The sequence below is a fragment of the Sphaeramia orbicularis genome, chromosome 19 (assembly GCF_902148855.1).
Source record: "Sphaeramia orbicularis chromosome 19, fSphaOr1.1, whole genome shotgun sequence".
In the NCBI taxonomy this organism is placed as follows: Eukaryota; Metazoa; Chordata; class Actinopteri; order Kurtiformes; family Apogonidae; genus Sphaeramia; species Sphaeramia orbicularis.
This window is the reverse complement of record NC_043975.1, coordinates 45,299,203-45,320,952: the sequence shown is the minus strand read 5'-3', so window position 1 is coordinate 45,320,952 and position 21,750 is coordinate 45,299,203. Positions and strand designations below refer to the sequence as shown.

Genomic DNA, 21,750 nt, shown 5'->3' with positions numbered 1-21,750 from the left:
GAAATCAGTAATAACTAGTATTTGAGTAGGATAAAATGTGAGAAAACATCAGATTAGTGGCATTAAAAATGTTTTTATTTCATAGTTTTCACACAGTATACCACTTCCTGATGATGGGTTTTAAATACATGTTTTCTTTGCTTCAAAAATTAAGCACATGGTGTCCAGTTGAGTGGACACTTTTGTAACTCCACGAAAAATAGGTTCATTAAAAAAAAATGTAATTGCATTGTTTTTTTAATGCCTAAAGAGGAGTAAAAACACTCAAGAAAAAAATATTGATGAAGGTTCTCGTAATTCATGCATGAAAGGGTGATGATATGTGATTGATTTTATACATTTAAATGATAGAAGTGTTCAGGAGAATTCCATATTCAATAATAACGGTAAAGATTATGTTCATCAGCTGTAATAAATACAGTCATATACTGTCTTCATTTGAAATGAGAAAAACCATTAAATATTAAATGTTTGCTGAGTTGTTTTCTATTTGTTCACAGACAAACACATGTAATTATTGTAAACACTGTAATTATTTTCACATCAGCTCAGACGGAGGTTATACGGTAATGTTTAAGACCAAATATACTGAAATGATTCATCTGTTCTTCAACTATTTTCTGATTAAATTGAGTGAAGTTGAAATCCAATCAGTCCATTTGATAAATCACAAACCTTTGACTTATTTGGATGATTCTGCTCAAATATCTGAACTATGGATTTACATGGAAACGATGAAGAAATAGATGAAAATGTTCACATTATTTCCTCTGTCTGTAAAATGTCAAACTTCAATAAATATATTAAACTGTAAATGGATTTGTCTGGAGCTTCGTCTTTTTTACCTAAAACTGTAACAGTCTAGTAAATAGTATAGAGTAAATAATAGAGAAAATGATGCAGAAATGCAGAGTTTTACAGCCTGATCAAACCATCCTCTGAATAAATCCAGGCTGTTGATAGTGAATGTGCTTCAACAGATCATCATGTGTCCTTTAGTCCAGATCGCCCAGCCTCAGAAGAACAAATGGAAGAACTAGGAACATTTGAAGAGTTTAGACATGGGACATCTGTGGAAAAGGGTTTTTTTTAGTCCAATCTGTCATTAACTGAACACAAACCCAGTGTGTCCAGTGGGTTCACTGGTCAATCAGTATTTACTTCTTTAAAAAAAATTATTTTGTTGATTTTATTGATTTGCTTTGATTGTTCTTATTGATTTTGTTGCTTATTTTTCTTCATGTTATTTATTTTTGTAACTATTTTTATCCACTTATGTTCATTATTTATCTGATTTAGTTTTTGTTTTGTTTTGTTTTTAATTTCTTCAAATTACTTCAGTTGGTGGCTTAGTGTGTTCATGTTACTTATTATTTTGTTGATTTATTTATCATTTTTGTTAATTTTATTCATTATTTTGTGTGGTTTTGCTCATTTTGTTGCTAATTTGATTTTTTATTTACTTTATTTTATTACTTTTTTTTTTTTTGCTTAATTTTTCCTACATTATTTATTATTTACTCTGGAGAACATCTACACTACCCTGGAGAACATCCACATCACCCTGGAGAACATCTACACCATCCAGGAGAACATCCACATCACCCTGGAGAATATCTACACCCTTTAAACAGATCTATGTGCCAGTCTCCACGGTGCTCTGATAGGTTTGTGGAAACCCCCCCCCCCCCCCCCCCCCCCCCCCCACACACACACACACACACACACACACACACACACACACACATAGTGTGTGGAAATACTTCCATACACGACTATTGGTCCTTTTTTGTCCATTACACAAGGCGGAGCATTAGCTGCAGCTGTGTCCATTCTTTCATGAGTTCCTGTACCTGTTGCATGTGAACTGTTGGCGTATACTGACCACATCAGTTCCAGAACAGTAGTCGCCTACCGATGGGATCAATTCTTATGCAGGCATCGGTTTTTCCGTTTATTAAAAAAATTAGTATCGACAATTCATTTTTCATCATAGTATTGAATGGTATGGTGAGTATGGGTGCTCATGACATCCCTCATCTCCACACCATGTGACCCAGTCAGACGGAGCTGTGCCACGCCCTGATTCAGAGTCTGGCTCAAACATTGTCAACATCTGTGACCACTCAGCACACAAAATGTCTGATCTTCTCCCATCACGGAGAAGGTACTGGACCATCAGAGCATGGACGACAAGACTGGAAACAGCCCCCCCCCCCCCCCCAGCATCACTCCACTGAACTGTGCAATAGGGGCGTGGTCAAGGGCGTCACGAATGGACCGCCCACTACTTTTGGATTCATAACTTTTGAATCAGACCAGTTTCAGACGAATATTCCACATAATTGTAAAGGTTTAAATGCCATCTGAAACAGACTCAAAGGGAAACATTTAGTTTCAAATATTTTTAAATGAAAAATATGAAAAAACTACTGCGTCACAGATGAACAACAATTTATGTCTATTTTTTGCAAGAATTCCAGAGTTCTCCAAAGTGAAGTTCCTCTGACATTTTCATCTTCAAATGTATTCAGTGTAAACCTTAAACCAAGACAGTAGGTCTGAATTTGACATTGGTGTGGACACTAAAGTGCTCCAAGGCAGCGCTCCTGAAAGGTGATGTTTTTTTGCATTTGCGATAATAATTTCACATCATGTCGAGCTGATCAAACAAGTAAACAATCATAGTCGGGAAAAAAATTCAGTAATTGACATGTTTATAAAACATATCTGAATATCTAAAGACAATACAAGCATTTAATGCATTCTGCAATTTTATTCTAATGATTAATATATGCATTATTATTTAACCTCACCTGTGAATTTACAGCCTCCCCTCCTCTTCCTCCTCCCTCCTCTCTACTGTTTGTCTCCTGACATAAATATGTTGATTCATGAAATATGAACAGATTCTGGATACAGTGATCATACAGTTTGATGGTACAGTTACTGCCTGAGCAAAAAAGGCTTTTACTTTCAATTATTACATGTAATTTATTCCCCAAAATATGGATAAAATCACATCTAGAATCACATTTACAATCTGAGATTTTATTGTATTTTCCACACAAATTTTCTTTGTGTTTTTTAAACAGTTCCATAGAAATGCATTAAAATAATAAGTAAAGTAACTTTTAAAAGTGTATCTGTTTGTCATTAAATATTGTCTTTTCTTCAGTATCTGTGTTGAGCCTCTGCAGTTTTAAACCCTTGAACTAACTTACACTTGGACTAATATAGAAGTGTCTTATGACCAGTTTTCTTTTCTTTGACATCCTTTACATCCTAATTACTGAGCACACACACACGGGTGCGCACACAAACACACACATGTCCAAATGTACATGTAAATGACATCACTGATATTCAAATCCATCTAGCTGACGTGACGCAAGCAGAACAAATACAAACATGTTGAAAACTTACGTCAGCGGTCCAACTAGCAGGTTCCTTTTACAAGTAGATGGAGTGACAGCGGGGACGGCCAATCACATGTATGTTAGCAAAACCAAAGAGCCAATCAGAGAGCGATATTTATGTTAGAGGCGGGACTTCTAGCAGAGACCGACTGTTAACCCTTTGTGTGCCATAATCATTGACTAAACACTACAGACAGCGGTTGGATTAACAGTGCCTACACAGTAGTGGATGGGTATAGGTAGGGTCCATAGAGTCCCTACACAATTCTACGCCCCTGCTCACAGCACTTAAAAAATTTGAACATGAACCCGCCTCCCTCCAAAGCCCCACCCACTTCCCCCCACCTAAACTCCTCTGACGCTCCCTTCACCTAACATACATGGTAGAAGTGGACGTAGAGGTGGAGGCGTGGTCAGACCCACCATCATCCACCTGCTGCTCCTTTCTCATTAGCAGACCCTGTATTTAAGGGGGTGGTCTGGAAAGCTTTGCAGCACCTGGAGGGTTCAAATTCAAACTGTATGAACTATTAGGGTCCAAATACACAAAAAAATGAACCAAAGACTAAGAAAAGTGGGTTTAGACAAATATGAGCTCTTTACAAAAAAAAACAAAAAAAACAGATCAATCCATTTCTTTTTTTAGATATTCATAATTTTATGTTTTAGAAAATAGAACAGCGGTAAAAGTCTGGGAAACATGAATATTTTTCCATACATTTGTTTCCATTTTCCATACTTTTCCAGACCTGGAAATTTATAAAATCAAATTCCATATTTTTCCACACTTGTGTAGGAACCTTTTAGATAAATAGTGATGGTGAACTGCTCCAGATGATGTCCATGGTCCAGTTTTAGTCGTAGTGTAGGAGTTTGGAGAGGTCCCAACTGGGATTCAACCTCAGAATGGGAAACGTGTCTCTGTAATGCCACACCTTGTTATTTTCTGTTTTTTTTGTGTAGTATTGATAGTTTCTATAATTGTGACATAGACATAGTGGTGGTTCATATGTTATCTACAGATAATCCAACGCTGATGTGCCATGTCAACGTAGTCGGAGAAATGGTCAACAGGTGACGGCCAAATAAGATGAGGTTACGTTATAGTTCTGAATTCTAATTTTACTCAGATTTTTGTAGATACTTAAGCAGATGCTTTTTGTTTTGAGTCTTTAAGTGGAGCTTGTGTTGGAGTTAAATATACTCTACACCAGGGCTCTCAAACTCATTTTCTTTCAGGTTCCACATTCAGCCCAATTTGATCTCCAGTGGACTGGACCAGTGAAATAATAGCATAATAACCTATAAAAAATGACAACTGCAAATTTTTGTCTATGTTTTAGTGCAAAAAAAACCCATTAAATGATGAAAATCCTTACTTTTATAAACTATCCAAACAAAAAACGTGAATAACCTGAAAAAACTGAAATTTCTTAACAAAAATAAGTGCAATTTGAACAATATTCTGCCTCAACTTATCATTTACACATGTGCATTATGGATCAGATCTACAAAGACACAAAACACTTAAAATTGTGCTGAATTTTCTTTAGACATTTCAGGTTGTTCATTTTTGTTCAGGTTATTCACATTTTATTGTTATAGGATAGTTTGTAAATGTAAATATTTTCATAATTTAATGTTATTTTTTTGCACAAAAACAAAGACAAAAATTTGAAGTTGTCATTATTTATAAGCATAGTGTAATATTTTTTTCACATCAAACTGAGAAGAAAATATGGAGTCATTCTTTTTTGTCTGTTATTCTGGTGTTATTATTTGACTGTAGATCATATTGGTCTGTATGTGGAACCTGAACTAAAATGAGTTCCACAGCCTCGACTGTGGAATTTTTGCACTTTCCAAATTCATCCCAGGGGCCAGACTGGAACCTTTGGTGGGACGCATTTGGCCCCCCGGCCACATGTTAGAGACCCCTGATTTATACTGTGAACTGGAACCAAATAAAGCTGTTTGTGTAGAGGAGGAGCAGAAAAGAGTGTCTTTAGATTTTCAGTGAAAAGGTGATGGTGTACAGGCCGTTTTAACAGACGTAGGACAGAAAAGACCCATGTTTTCAACTGTGTCGGAGGTGGTATGTCACAGAAACATCAGCAACTGAAGGAGGAGGAAAATCTGGAGACATCAAACCATATTTGGAGGTAAAACGACATATTTGATGAACGTCAGTTGGACTGTTGGACAGCAGGTACCGTTAGCGGTCAGACACTTCCTGGCTAACTGCTTTAGCTATTATTCCATTATATCAACACATCTATTTAAGCCTGGAAGTCAAATGTACCAGATGTAACCACTTTAAATGTGAATGTAATGTTTTTTCCACTTTCTCAGAAATGTTCCAGTTATTTCTAGGGGTGTTACAAAATATCGGTTCTACAATATATTGTGATATTTCATTTCACAATACTGTATCGATATTAAAAAGTACTGTATTGATATTTTTAGGTATTTATTCAAATGCAGATATGGCGGAGGTTCATTTTTGTTTTTTGGTTTTCTTTATTGTTTATGTTTTACTTATTATTTAACACTGTTTTATGAAATAATGTTAGTTCCTTTGTTGGGATTGAACTAAAATAATGTTCTGTTACTTCTGAACAAATCGAATATGAACATTTGAACAGGATCTTAAACTGTAATGTCTGTTAAACAGAATTTAAGTTTGAACACAGGGACATTTTGTGATATAGCATTAGATCCTGTTGTGATCAAATAAAAATGTGTTTAGTATTGCATGTTAAAACTTTATTTATCCAAATGCTGCACTATAAGTTTTTCCAAGAAATAATCTTTAAAAAAAAAAGAAACAAACAAAAACTTGCCTTTATAACAGTATCATAATATATCGTGATGTATCGTATTGTGATCCCAGCATTGTGATTTGTATCGTCAGATTCTTGCACAACCCTCGTTACTGTATTTCAGTAATGCTAAGGGACATAACGATCACAGGAAGTGTGGAATGTTCATACGGACACTGAGCACAAAGTCAGATGAAAACATGTAACATATGTAATCATTAGCTGTAGTCTAACATAGTTAATGAGTTACTAAATACTGAAATATGATCAAAATCCCTCCAGATATGACATCATCCTTTTTGGTGCAGATATCTTGGGAGGTGGTGAAAGGCTGATTTGTTGGAACAGTTGCAGTTTGACACCATCTGAGCTTTCCACAGTGGATACTGTGGGAATCTGGTCTGTTCACACATTGGAATAAAAAAAAAAAAAAAAGAAGGAAATGACTTCATGTGCATGTCATCAGGCTACATATTCAAAGAGGAACAGAGCATGTGCAGTCGAGTGTCACAGACAAACTATTTGACTGACAGACATTTATAGAGAATGACACAGAACTACGCACCATCTAATTTTACACCAAAAAATATAAGATAAATACAAATTTCAAATAAACCAGTTTACAACAAATATTAACACACAAATCCATGAGTATAAAACTTCAGACATGTTCACAGTCCAACAACAACCTTTCCTCTTATAAACAACAATTGACATGTGTGCGAATGTAAATAAAACTCTTCTTCCTCCACTGAAGACTGATTCTATTACAAGTGTAAAAACAGTGCTCCTGCAAATTCAGTCTCAACTATATTTAAATGTTTTGGGATACCCGTAGAAAACAGGAGGTGGATGAAGACATTCTTATTGCTGCAACATGAGACCGGTTTGTCCTCACAGATGTCTTTGATCACTATAGTCTCCTGAGGGCTTGTGGGTAATATTTGAGGAAGATCCTATGGGCTATTTCATAAGTGTCTCCCTGAGGCTCAGTCGGGTACTTGTGTCCGTTGTAAATGAATCCTTTTTCTACCTGGAACACGGCCAGGTTGAAGGTATCCTGTTTAAAGGGCCTTCCACTGTTCAGACACTCCACCAGAGTGTGGACAAACAGCCCCCAGCGCTGTGCATAGTAGTCCTCCATTAGGCCCCCCCACTCTTTGTTGGCATAGTCCAGGATCTCACCACTGGGACCCCACAGTGTGATCTGGTTCCTGGCATTCATGTCGTAGAGCTGCGCCTCCTTTTCATCTAGGGCCAAAGATCGGGCCCTCTCCAACCACGTTCCTAACAGAAAGTTGCGGTCGCTGTTCAGGAGTCGATTCAGTTCGGGCAAAAGGTCGTACACCAGAACGCCACCTGCAGTCAGCAGCTCCGGCAGCTTCTGCTTCTGGAACGCGTCTGCAATGTCCTGGTAAAACCACGTGGTCAGGATCTGCAACACCTGCCGAGTTATATCCACAAGATCGTAACGGAAGGTCTCCTTGGACATGAGAGGCGGCGCTGCGTCCATGATCAGCCTCCAAGCTTTCACCAAGTCAGCCGGGTCATACCAAAGGTCAGAGTTCATGTGAAGGGAAGGCCGGCGCACCAGCGGGCTGTGATTGTGGTTTTTATAACCCGGCAGAGTGCAGTTGTAGACACTGGAGAAGAGAATCCTCCATGCGGTAGTCAGGTTCTCCTGTGTGCTACCGTAGCGCCGTATAGCATACAGTGAAACCCACTTGGCCAAGTTGACCGGCTCTTTACGCCAAGCCAACTCACTCATTAACTCGTAGGTCACTGGATTTTGCTCTATGCCCTCGGGGGCCATTCCTATACCAACCATCGTAGAGTTGGGGAAATGCAAGGCTTTGAAAGGCCCTAAATTGACGCTCTCCACTGTGCCGAAGAAACCAGTGTTACCCCCAAAGTTATTGAGCATGCACCAGATAAAGGGTTGTCCATAAAAAGACTCAGTATAGGAAAAAACTGGCACTGTTTCAGCAAATAAATCCAGCACGATCATTCGTCCGAGGGGCACTCCGTGTAGTAAGGCCTTAATCTGGGCCGGCTTCCAGAATGTTCTACCATGGAAGAACAGCCAGCCCTGCATCAGCCAAACTGCCTGAGGGTCAACTGGGGAGAAAAAGAAAGAGGTTTGGGTGAGAGACAAGAGGGGACAGTGGGGGGGGGGGGCTGTGAAGGAACAGCAGGTCATCCATGGGTCATCAAATTAGGCCAAATGCTGGAAAGCAATACTTGTACCCCAAAAGATGAGCGTTCAGTGAGGTCAGAAAAAGAGTGTTGGGGAACTCAAGCTGCAGCTGATGCGACTCACCTGCAGTCATTGAGGCAAAGACAGACTGACTGACAGCAGACAGGTAGGCGGGGTCAGACGATGGCGGAGTCATCTCATTGAAGGTGTCAGTGTTGTAGATGTGATCTGTCCCAAACTGTTTTATGACTTGGGAAAGGTAGAGGGAACCGATCTGGAAGAAAAGTGGGTCCCGTGGATCCAACATATAGGAGCAGGAGAAGCTACAGTTAAAGTGAGCCCAAGGTTCCAGTCTGGTTACATTGGCTTTTGGATACAACCTGAAAGACAAAAGTCATCACAGGAAACCTTTTGATTGAGAAGGCATCAAGGTTCTAATAGTTTTGGATTTTTCATTATAGTTTAGTTTTATTTAGTTTTGACTTCTTTTCCTCTAACTCATTTTAGTTCAGGTTCCACATACAGACCAATATGATCTACAGTCAAATAATAACAGCAGAATAACCGACAAAAAAGAATGTCTCCAGATTTTCTTCTCGGTTCGATGTGAAAAAAATAATATTACACTATGCCTATAAATAATGTCAGCTTCAAATTTTTTGTCTTTGTTTTAGTGCAAAAAATAACATTAAATTATGAAAATATTTACATTTACAAACTATCCTGTAACAATAAAATGTGAATAACCTGAAATGCCTAAAGAAAATTCAGCACAATTTGAACTATTTTCTCCCTGTTCCTCAGTGTTTAGTGTCTTTGTAGATCTGATCCATAATGCACATGTAGAAATGATAAGTTGAGGCAGAATATTGTTAAATTTGCATTTATGTTTCTTTAAAAATTTCAGTTTTTTCAGGTTATTCACATCTTTTTTGTTTGGATAGTTTATAAAAGTATGTATTTTCATAATTTAACGGCGTTTTTTTTCCACTAAAACAAAGACAAAAATTTGTAGTTGTCATTATTTATTGGTTACTCTTATTCTTTTACTGGTCTGGCCCACTGGAGATCAAACTGGGCTGAATGTGGAACCTGAAAGAAAATGAGTTTGAGAGCCCTGGTTTAAACACTAATCTGTTCTATCAAATCCCCAACAAGGACGTAACAGGAAAATACCTCACAGATGCAAATGGTTGTTTCAGCACTCGTACACAATCATCACATTTGGCATTAAATGAATATGTTCTTACAGCAGTTTTGGTTTTCTTCCTGGACTCTTTAAAACAAACCTGGAGGTTGTCTGGTCAGAATAACAAACACTAGATTGGACAATTTGAAACTCTGCAACAGTAGAAACATCACCTTAGGATTCCTTTGGGGATATTCCCAGAAAAAGCCGGCAGCACAGGAATCATACCTAAGGACCTCATTCGCTCCAAGATCTTAAACTGCAAAAGACAAGGAATGACATCCATACATTACTATGATCAGAGCGTATCAGCAGTGAATACATTCACTTTATTCAATAAATGCTGCTGATGAAAATCAAAGGCCTTAAGTGTCAAATGTTCAAATGACTGTAGCATCTTCTGACAAATCCTGAAATTCTTTGCCAGTGTTTTTCAACCTTGGGGTCGGGACCCCACCTGGAGTCACCTGGAATTCAAATGGGGTGAAATTTCTAGTAATTGATAAAAATTACTAATAATTACTAACTATTAATAAATTACAACAGCCCACTCTTCCACTTTTGTTAGGAGATCTTCCTGATGATTTGACAATAAATGACAAATACCTCCTGAAAATTTCTGGTGCTGCAGCAAAAAAAACAATCACTTGAAAATGGCTTCAACTTGAGCCACCGATGCTAGAGGACTGGATGAAAATAGCAGATGAAATTCACAAAATGGAGAGATTAACATTTATGCTGAGGCTGCAAACTGAACTTTACATGAGAACGTGGAACAAATGGATTAGTTTTTTTGAAGACAGTTGATGTGTGGTTTGTCTCGTGGTCGTGAGAGTGTTGTGTGAACTGCTGCTCTAAGAATTTGATTGTGCATCTTGACTGATGTTTGATAGCTGTAGCCATTGTTGTCCTTGATGTTGAGTTGTGACTATTGTTCATTGCCGACTGTTGTTTGTTGTTTGTTATGTTTTGTATGGAAAAATGATAAATAATTAATAAAATCTAAGTGTCAAAAAAAAAAAAAGAGAAGCATCAAAACATTGGTACTTGGAGGTAGAGTTGGTTCAAATGCCAGGACTGTGGAAGAGGTCCACCGAACTGGAACATGTTTCCCATACGATTCCACGCAAGAAACGCCGGGCCTGAGAAGAAGTCTTCGATCTCAGACTGGTTTAAGCCCAGAGCGCGGTAAACCTAAAGACAAAAGAACAGGATGGAACAAACTTCACCGTGTCACACTACAGAACCAAAAAGACTCAAAGGGAAGGTTGACTTCCTGTCACATGGTGTGTCTGTTCACAGTATGAGTGTGTTTTAGATCGGAAGTGTGTCCGATAACAGCGGCCTTCGTGGCTGTGGTCACCTCTTGCCACAGGGCTTCCTGACCGGTGAAGGCCAAGGGCAGGTTGATTCCATTCAGGGCCATCCAGTCGATCTCCTTCTCCCATCGGGGCCAGTCCCACCACACGGACGAGTAACTGAAGGTACAAACGTTCTGGTAGTATCGGAATCTGCACAACACAAAAAACAGACCGTTTTACTCAAAAAGCTTTGCCATTTTATGTAAAATCTGCAGGAGACTTTAGTGACCAATTTTTCATCAAATCTGTCAAACCTCAGTCATATCCTCAGTATCATGAATCTGTAAGTCTGTCTGTTATTACTCACTTGAATCTCCTCTTTCACGGTGAACAGTTTCATTGTGTACTCCACCATAAACAAACCATGTGTTTACAAACAGAGCCAGTAGGTCACTCGGGCATCTTCGGAATTTTGTTGCAATGTGCATTGTGAGATATGGAGGTTCGCACAGCCGCCTGGCAGAGGCAGCTGCTACAGACACAACGCGGAAACAGCAGGAGCTCCCTTCCCTCTATGCCAGTGTTTTACAACCTTGGGGTTGGGACCCCATGTGGGGTCACCTGGAATTCAAATGGGGTCACCTGAAATTTCTAGTAATTGATAAAAATAAAAAACCTACAAAAAAAAACAAAAAAACATATATTGAGTTGAGACAGACAATCATAATACATAAATTGTGATAATAAAATGTTCATTGTGGTCTGTTTCAGATGCTGCAGCTCTTTCATAATTCATAGTTTGAGTTCTTGTTTGTTGAGTATTAATTGTCAGCCTTGTAAATCCAAGATGGACTGACTGTACATATCCTGACCAAGGAAAATCCAATTCTCCTTTTGTGCAGTAATCTACACCTGGATTTACTGCCTCTGTCCATAAAAAATATACATTATACGGACTAAATTTCATCTAAAATACATGTTTATTTGCAACATAGTATAGCAAACTATTACAGGATCAAAAAAAATTAATTTCAGCAACAAAATGTCTGGGGTTGCTAGAAATTTGTGATGTTAAAAAGGGGTCACAAGCCAAAACAGGTTGGGAACCACTGCTCTGTGCATATTCCTCCAGCCGTTTCCAGATTTCAGCCGTTTCCACGTTGTGTTTTTTTCATCCATATAATATCATATGGTTGCACTGCTGCTGCTGCTGTCAGGCAGCTGCACGATCCTCTCTTTCCCATAATGCACAGCGCGACAAAATTCCGAAGATGCCAGAGTTCCCTCCTGGCTCTGTTTGTAAACACGTTTTGTTTGTAGTGGATGGCACTAAGAAACTGTTCACCGTAATGCAAGAGATTCAGGTGAGTAATCACAGACAGACTTACAGATTCATGATACTGAGGATTTGACTGAGGTTTGACAGATGTGATGAAAAATTGGTCACGAAAGTCTCCCACACCTTTAAGACACCAGTGATGAACCCTGATGGTGGTCTTAAAGGATGACGTTGTGTGTTTGGAGATTTTACTCAAGTCAGTTTGAAGATTTCACAAACCTGAGATTACAACACTAGGAACTGTGGTAAATTACATTTTGGGAAGTGTGGGTTTCTGCATTTATGAGCCATAATCAAGACACAGTCAGCATCTTTGAATGTCAGCTGCTTCTTTTAAGCTCCTCCTCTTCAACAAACAGCTGGTGTTCAGCAGCGGTGTGGAGGCTCTGTGTTGTTCTGACATATCTAACAAGGCTTTGCACCAACTAGGGATGTAACCATATGAAAATTTCATATCACAGTTATTGTGACCAAAATTATCACGGTTATCATTATTATTGTGGTATTGTTGAAATTGTGCTCAAAATGTTCAAACAGTACTTATACACACACTGAAATAATTTAACCAAGTTGTATTTTGGAAAAAAAAACAAAACAACAAAAACCCAAACAAAGTAATTGGCACAATGTACCTTCTGTTGCAGAAACATTCAAGTATTAACCCTTAGTGGTCTGAGCCTACTTTGGCTGTTTTTCAGTACTTTTGATTTTGCCTTTATATACTATATAAACAAATGTTTACTATACCCATGTTTGGTATCTTTTTTTTCCAGCACAACCTCGTCTATCTCATCTGTCAATTATTTTTTTCACATTAACCTACTATATCAACATAAAAGGACAAAAAACACAAAAATATATAAAATCCGATTTGAAAAATGTATATAATTTATTGCATAAATAACACACAGATGTTTAACGAATCTTTTCAAAGACTTTAAAAGTGAATATTGGTTCGAAATATTAGGTATATAAAATTAAAATTGTAATAAATTAAAATTATACTCAAATATTTGACATAAAAACATAGCGTTACATAGGTGTTTTCTGCAGTAATCAAACACGGTTATCATGATAATCAGAATTTAAACAGTAATAGTAACCGTTGGCAATTTTAAATTTAAGTAGGCTGTTTTTCATTGTTGCTCTTGCTCTCTGCTGCTAGTTTAGTAAAGTAAATAGTATTTTAGTATTTAGTATTTTACCGTGGTTTACCGTTATATCGGTAATCGTTACATCCCTAGCACCAACATAAACCCACTTCTGCCTTTAAAAAAACAGTGTTAAGATAGAAGGTATGTCGTGCTGAGTTGCGACTAGAAAGGCATGGATCCAGGTGTTTTAGTGTCTCCCATAAATGCATTTGTATTTGCAGGAGTTTGTAAAAAACAGGGGACACAGGAGTAGTTAAATGACAAGTAAATGGAAAAACTGAAGACCATTAGCAAAGTGTTTTTCTACTGTGGGGCTGCCTGAAATTTCTAGTAACTGATAAAAATAAAAATAAAAACTTACTAATAAAAATCTCAGTTGAGTTGTATAACAAAAAATTTTGCTCTGCTGCTGGTGAATAATGAAATAGAGACATCTGCCGGCCGACAAGATTTTATTTCTTTGTCAAGAAAGGTCAGTTCTGCACATGAGCGGCGATTGTGAAGAAAAGACTAAGAGCTTCTCACCAGATCCACCTTTTTATAGGGTGAATCCCATTTGCAAGTGACACTTCCAGTCTCTTCAATGGGCCTTTTGATTGAGTGAGAGGGGGGTTTGGGTAAAGATCAAAGTTATAATAGTTTTGGATTTTTCATTATAGTTTAGTTTTGTTTAGTTTTGACTTTTTTTCCCTCTAATTCAGTTAGTTTTAATTCGTTTTTAGAGCAGGTTTACTTGTTTTTATTAGTTTTCTTTTTTTTTTCTAAATGCTTAGTTTTAGTATTAATTTTAGTTTTGTTGTATCTTTTCTCTTCTTCTCCGTCGTATTCAAATAAATCCCAGACAGGACTCTGCTTCTTTCTCCCAACTTTAGTCTCCATGTTTCCAGGTAGAGTGGGGACCAGAAGACGACTGGAAACCACAAGTGACGGACCGTGAAGTGTCGTATGGTGCCGCTAGATAAAATTGCTTCAGCAAAATAAATCTATTTCATATGAATCCGACATTGACAAAGATGAAAACAAAGGGAATTTTATCCATAATTTTTATACGTTTTAGTTTTGTAAGCACACAATACAGTTTCAGTTAGTTAATGTTTTTTTTCTTTTAATTATAGTTTTTATTTATTTCAGTTACTGAAAATGTTTTTACAATTCTAGTTTTCGTCATTTTGTTAGTTTTCGTTAACGATAATAACCTTGCTAATTGTGACACTGTGAATGATTTGATCTGGAAAATGGTCTAACCGTCTCCACTCTGACCTGTTAAACTACTTTTTTCAACTCAAAAAACCACACAGGAATCAATAGGAGAACTGATAAGGAATTGGCTCAGTACGCAGAATCGATAATGGCATTGATATTGATCAAATCCTATCAGTTCCACCCCTAGTGCAATTATCTCTTATGTCCGTAAGGTGCCATCTTTAATGCACATTTGTATGTTTGATGTTTACATGTTAATATTTGAAAGTTTCTGCCACAGAAAGTATACTGTGCATGTTATTTTATTAGTTGTGGGTTGTTTTTTTTTCAAAGTACAACTTGGTTAAATTATTTCAGTGTGTATTAGTACTATTTGAACATTTTGAGAACAGTTCAACAATATTGCGATAATAGCGATACCTGTGATAATTTTGGTCACAATAACCGTGATATGAAGTTTTCATATCGTTCCATCTGAACTTATAATAATGTTATACAAATGTATTTTAAAACAGTGGGATGGTGAACGATTGAACAGAAACCCTGTCCACTGCAAAGGACATTCCATTAAAAAATAATAAGTGGAAAAAAAATAGACGGAGCTTACCAACAGCGGCCCCCAGTCGCACAACATCCTGCCCACTGATACCCCACCTACCCAGGGATTAATTTAAAGACTTATGCTGCGTTTCCACTACGTGGAACCGGCTCAACTCGACTCAGCTCGACTCGACGCTGGTACCAGGTCCTATTCCTGGAGACCATTTCCATTACAGGATACTACTCACTTTTCAGTACCTGGACGTCATAACGATGCGGAACGTTACTTCCATGTTGTCTGCTCAGAGTTGCTGATAAACTCACTCTTTGCGAGTTGTCTCGTCAAGCTCATGCTGAATTTTTACATGTGAACCTCCTCGACTGACCATGGTGTAGTTTTATGGGCTGTCATCATGTGGACTAACCTACCGCTATATTTACTGTCAACTTCCGCATCTGTGTTTTGTAAAACGGCAGGTCACAGAAACAACTGTCTGACCAATCAGTGGTCTGCAGTGTTTACACATCACGCTTTAGTGTCTGGTCCCCAGTCCTGGAACCTCGGTGGAGGTGATACCAAAAAACTAGTACCGGGTACCAGATTCCAGGTCCTTTTTCGTAACGGAAACGCAAAAAGGCCGAGTCAAGTCGAGTCGAGCCGATACCACGTAGTGGAAATGCGGCGTTAGCTTCCAATCTTTTTAAAAAACTTTACAAAAATTTGTAGAAAAAAAGCAAAAACTGAGAGAAAGGCATATGTAAAGAATACATTTCACACATGTGAAATGTGAAAACAATCAAGTGAATAATGTCAGACAAATCGATCGCACAAAACCCAAAAATTTAAATTCAGTCATCACACTGTGCACTGCACCTGTCCTAGTGGTAAAGAACACGTTGGTGAAATTAGAAAAGAATCACGTGAAAAGTGTCCAAGAAATCGCCACGAAAGAGGGACAAAAGGACAGACGAAATTCCTGCGATATCTATAATAATAACAATAATAATAATTAAAACCACAAGCGGTGTTAAGGCCTTCGCCCTCCTGCACGACCGCCAAGGCCACCGACAGTGAGACGACACCGCATTGTGGGCTCTATCCGACATTCTGCGAGATACACACTTTTATACTTCTGAAAACGACCGCTTCATCATGAGCTTGTCACAGCCACGCCCAACATTCACATGTGTGTAGGTGATTTTCACCCAGTTTGGTCCAAATTGGATGTAAACCCCAGGAGGAGATGATGAAAGTATGAGGGGTGGGATTTTATAGGTCCACACTTCCACCCAATATGGCCGACTTCCTCTTGGGTTTAGGGCGGGGCCATAATGTAATTTTTTACTTGTCCTACCATGGGCTATGTCTGGACCAAGTTTCATGTTTGTACCTTGGAAAAAAATTTGGGGAGGGCTCCCATCCGCATAATGTATTTTGATTTTTGAGGGGGCGTGGCCAAGTCATTTTGCAATATTTTTTCTTGACAACTCCAAATAAAAAATTTTTTCTCCAAGCTTGAATTTTGGGTCAAATAAAATTGACTTTTTGTTAATGTTCAGGGGGTCAAATTTGTGTTCAAAGCAGCATAGAATAATAATAACAACGGAACCATGCGATTTTAATAGGCCCTCGCCGGCATGTGTGCCTGGGCTCGGGCCTAATAACAATAATAATAATAACAATAATGCTGCATTATGCTGTTTCCAATCAAATGTAAAAAAGCCCACACTTGTACTTTGTGGGTGTCAGCAGGTTACACTTCCATGCATGTCAGACTCCACTGGTCAGGGTTAAGTTGTAGTTATGGGAAAAGCACAGTGTCATGTTTTTCAACTACTGTGTTCATGACATAACTGCTGTGAGCTGAGGCGGCTCTAATGCACAACAGAAGAGTCCTTTAAAGGGCCCGGCCTCGCCACTAGCCTCCATAGTGCTAACAGTTAACAATGAAAAAATAATGTGACCACGCTTCATTTATTGTGCATCCATGGGTTTACACGTCCCACAAATCCATCTGAAAGTGTGACGCTGTTGTCATGGAGACACATGAAAAGTGTCGGGACAGTATTAAAAGCCCCGTTTGTAAATGTGAGGGTCATCTTCTCATAACTCAGCAGTTCCAGTGACTGCACAGTAGGTTAAAGGAGTTGGCCTCCAGCGTCCAGTGGGTCTGAGGGAAAAGCGCTTCAAAGACGCCGTTCTGCTGAGGTCAGTCAGACTGAACAGTGGACCACTTCCACTAGTCCAGTCCTACAGACACTGCACAGACAAGAAGGGACTGACTCAGGTCCAGTGGACACTGTGATGACAACTAGGAATGTAAGAAAATATCGATTCCACAATATATTGTGATATTTCATTTCACAATACTGTATCGATATTAAAAAGTACTGTATCGATATTTTTAGGTATTTATTCAAATGCAAACATGACAGAGGTTCATTTTTTGTTTTTTCTTTTTCTTTATATTTTTTGGGAATCCTGCGAGCTCTTTTATTTCTATATTCACAAGGGTATTTTTCTCTGTTGTTTGTAAACTAAAAAAGTAATTCATTAAATGAATGTTAAAACTGTATTTATCCAAATCCTGCATTTTGAGTTTTTATAGAGAAAAGTTTTGTGATATAGCATTAGATCCTATTCTGATCGAACACAAATTTGTTCAGTTTTAGTGCATATTTCTGGTGTAATTACATTTTCTGAGAAATAATCATTTTAAAAAAGAAACAAAACAACCTAAAAATATTGCCTTGTTAACAGCATTGTGATATATCGTATTGTGATCCTAGTATTGTATCGCCAGATTCTTGCCAATACACAGCCCTAATGACAACGCAGATCAATGGAAAACAAATGATGAACAAATATACGAGAGGACGGAGGGAAAACAGACAGCACCAAATTTTTGTCTATGTTTTAGTGCAAAAAACCCCCATTAAATTATGAAATACTTACTTTTATAAACTATCCAAACAAAAAAGATGTGAATAACCTGAAAAAACTGAAATTTCTTGAGAAAAATAAGTGCAATTTAAATAATATTATGACTCAACTTATCATTTCTACATGTGCATTATGGATCACATCTACAAAAATACTAAACATTTAAAATTGTGCTTAATTTTCTTTAGACATTTCAGGTTGTTCATATTTGTTCAGGTTATTCAAATTTTATTGTTACAGGATAGTTTGTAAATGTGAATATTTTCATAATTTAATGTTATTTTTTGCATTAAAACAAAGACAAAAATTTGAAGTTGTCATTATTTATAGGCACTATGTAATTTTTTATTTTATTTTATTTTATTTTTTTACATCAAACCAAGAAGAAAATATGGAGTCATTGTTTTTTGTAGGTTATTCTGCTGTTATTATTCAAATTCACCCCATGGGCTGGATTGGAACCTTTGGTGGGGCCTCATGTTTGACACCCCTGCCCTAAAGTCATGTCAGTCTTTCTGAAATAAAAACCACACTTCAGACTTTGACTAATTTACCAACTACACTAACTACACTACATCACTACATTTACAAAGAAAAACACACCATTGAGTCCATTATTTCATGCATGTTTTGATTTCAGGAGCATTAACCCTTTACTTGATGTCACCAACAGCTTTCATGTTAGCTAAGGATTAGCATTAGAATATGGCTGCAGCAACAAGAGCCTATATATAAACATGTACATCTATATAAACAGGTGGGGGGACACATGGACTGATGAGACCCTAGTGCACTGTTTTTCAACCTTGGGTTCGGGACCCCATGTGGGGTCACCTGAAATTTCTTGTAATTGATAAAAATAAAAACTTCCTAATAAAACTATATGTTGAGTTGACACAGACAATCCCAGTCCAAAACAGACAAACAGTGGTTGTGAAACTGCAGCACTGTGGTTCTGTTTATCTGTCAAATGTTCATTGTGGTCGGTTTCAGATGCTGCAGCTCTTTCATAATTCATAGTTTGAGTTCTTGTTTGTTCAGTATTAATTGTCCTCCTTGTAAATCCAAGCTGGACTGACTGTACATATCCTGACCAAGGAAAATCCAATTCTCCCTTTGTGCAGTAATCTACACCTGGATTTACTGCCTCTGTCCACAATAATATACATTATATAGACTAAATGTCCTCTAACATTAACGTTTATTCGCAACATAGTATAGCAAACTATTACATGATCAAAAACAAATTAACAAATGTCTGGGGTCGCCAGAAATTTGTGATGTTAAATTTGGGGTCAGGAGACAAAAAAGGTTGGAACCACTGCCCTGGGGTATATTGGTCTCCTGAGGATGTGGGGTTTTCCATGACTGTGTTGTGTTCAGGTTGGTCTGATGGACGTACACTGACCCTGTCCTCTAAAATCAAGGATGAGTCACCATCCATGTGTGATCTCACACATAGTATTGAAAAGAAATAGAACTTTACAGAAGTACAAAGAAGGCCTTCAGATGTTCTTCAATAAAACCAAACAGCTGAACACATTCATCCATGTTTTCCTTCAAGCTGCAGGAGTCCAAACCAGAGGGAAAACTGGCCACAATTTGTAAATCCACGTCTTCTTCTGCAGCTCTCCTCTGTCAGAATCCACAGACTAACTTCACTAACTGGAGATGTTTTTGGGCCACGGTTTCAGTTCATGTTTTGTGCTTAAAGAGAACAGTTTTTTTTTCTCCCAAAATTATATTTTTATTTTGCTTGTCAGCAAAAACTGAATTTTACAGTCAGAACAAATTCTATGACTGTACTGAATAAAGGAACCCTTTCTGTTCTGAACAGTAGAACCCTACACACCCGTGCACACATAAGGCCCAAAGGGTGCTTTTTTAAATAAATAAGGTCCTGTTCTGCAAAGGGATGGAAAAGAAAACGGCAGGATAAAAATGCCATGCTTATCTACCATACGGGTTTCCTTGTAATAGTGTGTCCCAGTTTTGTACTGTATGTGTGTCAGTCCTGCTCTGGGTCAGGTACCCACAGGTACTTAAAAGTGAGATACTGTGTAGACAACGTGTTCAATCACAGGTCAGGTCAGGTCGGGGGTCTTTTATACTGAAAATATACTGAAAAATACTAAGAATATACAAAACTACAAAGAAATACTGAAATGTACAAAACTACAAAGAAATACTGAAATGTACTAAAGGTTAATTCTGTGCGACAGATCGAAGAGACACATGCAGCACAGAAAAGACAAGGAACAAATCAAAACCAGGAAGGAGGAAGTCAAACCATAAACCTACACCTGAGTGGAGCGTCTGCTATGAGGACATGGAGTATATGCAGTAATCAGAGTACATGCGGAACATCTAGTAATCGGAGTATATGTAATGATCAGAGTACATGCAGTAATCGCAATACATGTAGTACATGCTGTAATCAAAGTAGATGCAATAATAAGAGTACATGCGGTAATCAGAATACATGCAGTACTCAGAGTACATGCAGTAATCAGAGTACTTGCAGTACATGTAGTATTCAGAGTACATGTAGTAATCAGAGTACATGGAGTAAACAAAGTACATGTAGTAATCAGAGTACATGTAGTCCATGCAGTACTCAGAATGCATGCAGTAATCAGAGTACATGTAGTCCATGCAGTACTTAGAGTAGATTCAGTAATCAGAGTACATGCAGTCCATGCAGTACTCAGAGTACAATCAGTAATCAGAGTACCTGTAGTACATGCAGTAATCAGAGTACACGCAGTCCGTGCAGTGTGTGCCCAGTGTGGACCCACCTGTGCGCGGTGCTGATCCGCAGGACCCCGCTGAGCTTGGGCAGGGGTCTGGGCAGGTCCATCTGGGTTCCGGACCAGGACACATGGCAGTTACAGAAGTATTTCAGATAGTTGTAGATCCCGGACGCTACGGCCACCCCGGTGCTCCCCGTGGCCACCACCCGGTAGTTTTTGGTGGAGCGGAGCTCACAGACGTCCAGGCTGTCGTTGGAAAGGCTCCGGTTCACCGACACCACGAACTCCGCCGACCTGGAGCCGATCAGCCTCCGGAGCAGCTCCGCCACGGCTCTGCCCTGAGCCTGGTCCGAGGCTGCGGGTCTGAGGTGGTCCAGGGAGGAGAACCGACACCGGACACTCACAGTAAAAGTGAAGAGGAGCAGAAGAACCCAACCCGACCCGGTCCTGGAGGACATGTTGGACACCAGAGGAACCAAAGTCCACTTTCCCACCGCAGTGGAGGTTTAAAAACTACTGAATTTGGCCATTTGCAGAGAACCCGGAAGAGCTGTGTGACTGACAGGCTGCGGACCAATCAGAGACGCGCTGGTCCCTTCATGGTCACGCGCTCCGGTCAATGGGAACATATGCGTCAATGGAGCCGCCATCTTGGTCCGGGGTAAACCCTCCCTTTACATGAATGAACGTCAGTCATGTCTTGGTTCATTACAAGTGTCAGACCTGTATTTACGACCTCCTCTTTCCTCTCCTCCTCTTCTCTCTCCTCCTGTCCTCTTCTCCCTGTTTCATCTCTGTCTTCCTCTTCACTGCTCCTCCTCTTCTCAACCAGGAGGAGGATGTTCTGTTCTCCAACCAGGTGTTATTACATTTGCACTTCCTCATGTTT

The 21,750-nt window shown here is 38.7% G+C and overlaps 1 protein-coding gene across 1 annotated transcript; it reads right to left on the bottom strand.

The window, feature by feature from the left end:
- Positions 1 to 6,696: 6,696 nt before the first annotated feature.
- On the bottom strand, positions 6,697 to 21,538 carry naglu (N-acetylglucosaminidase, alpha). Its single transcript, XM_030121945.1, has 6 exons — positions 20,907 to 21,538; positions 10,991 to 11,138; positions 10,675 to 10,821; positions 9,801 to 9,886; positions 8,562 to 8,818; positions 6,697 to 8,359 (listed from the first exon to the last, which is right to left on the bottom strand). The coding sequence occupies exons 1-6, from the start codon at positions 21,317 to 21,319 to the stop codon at positions 7,155 to 7,157; spliced, it is 2,256 nt and encodes a 751-aa protein (XP_029977805.1). The 5' UTR covers positions 21,320 to 21,538; the 3' UTR covers positions 6,697 to 7,154.
- Between the last annotated feature and the right edge of the window lie 212 nt (positions 21,539 to 21,750).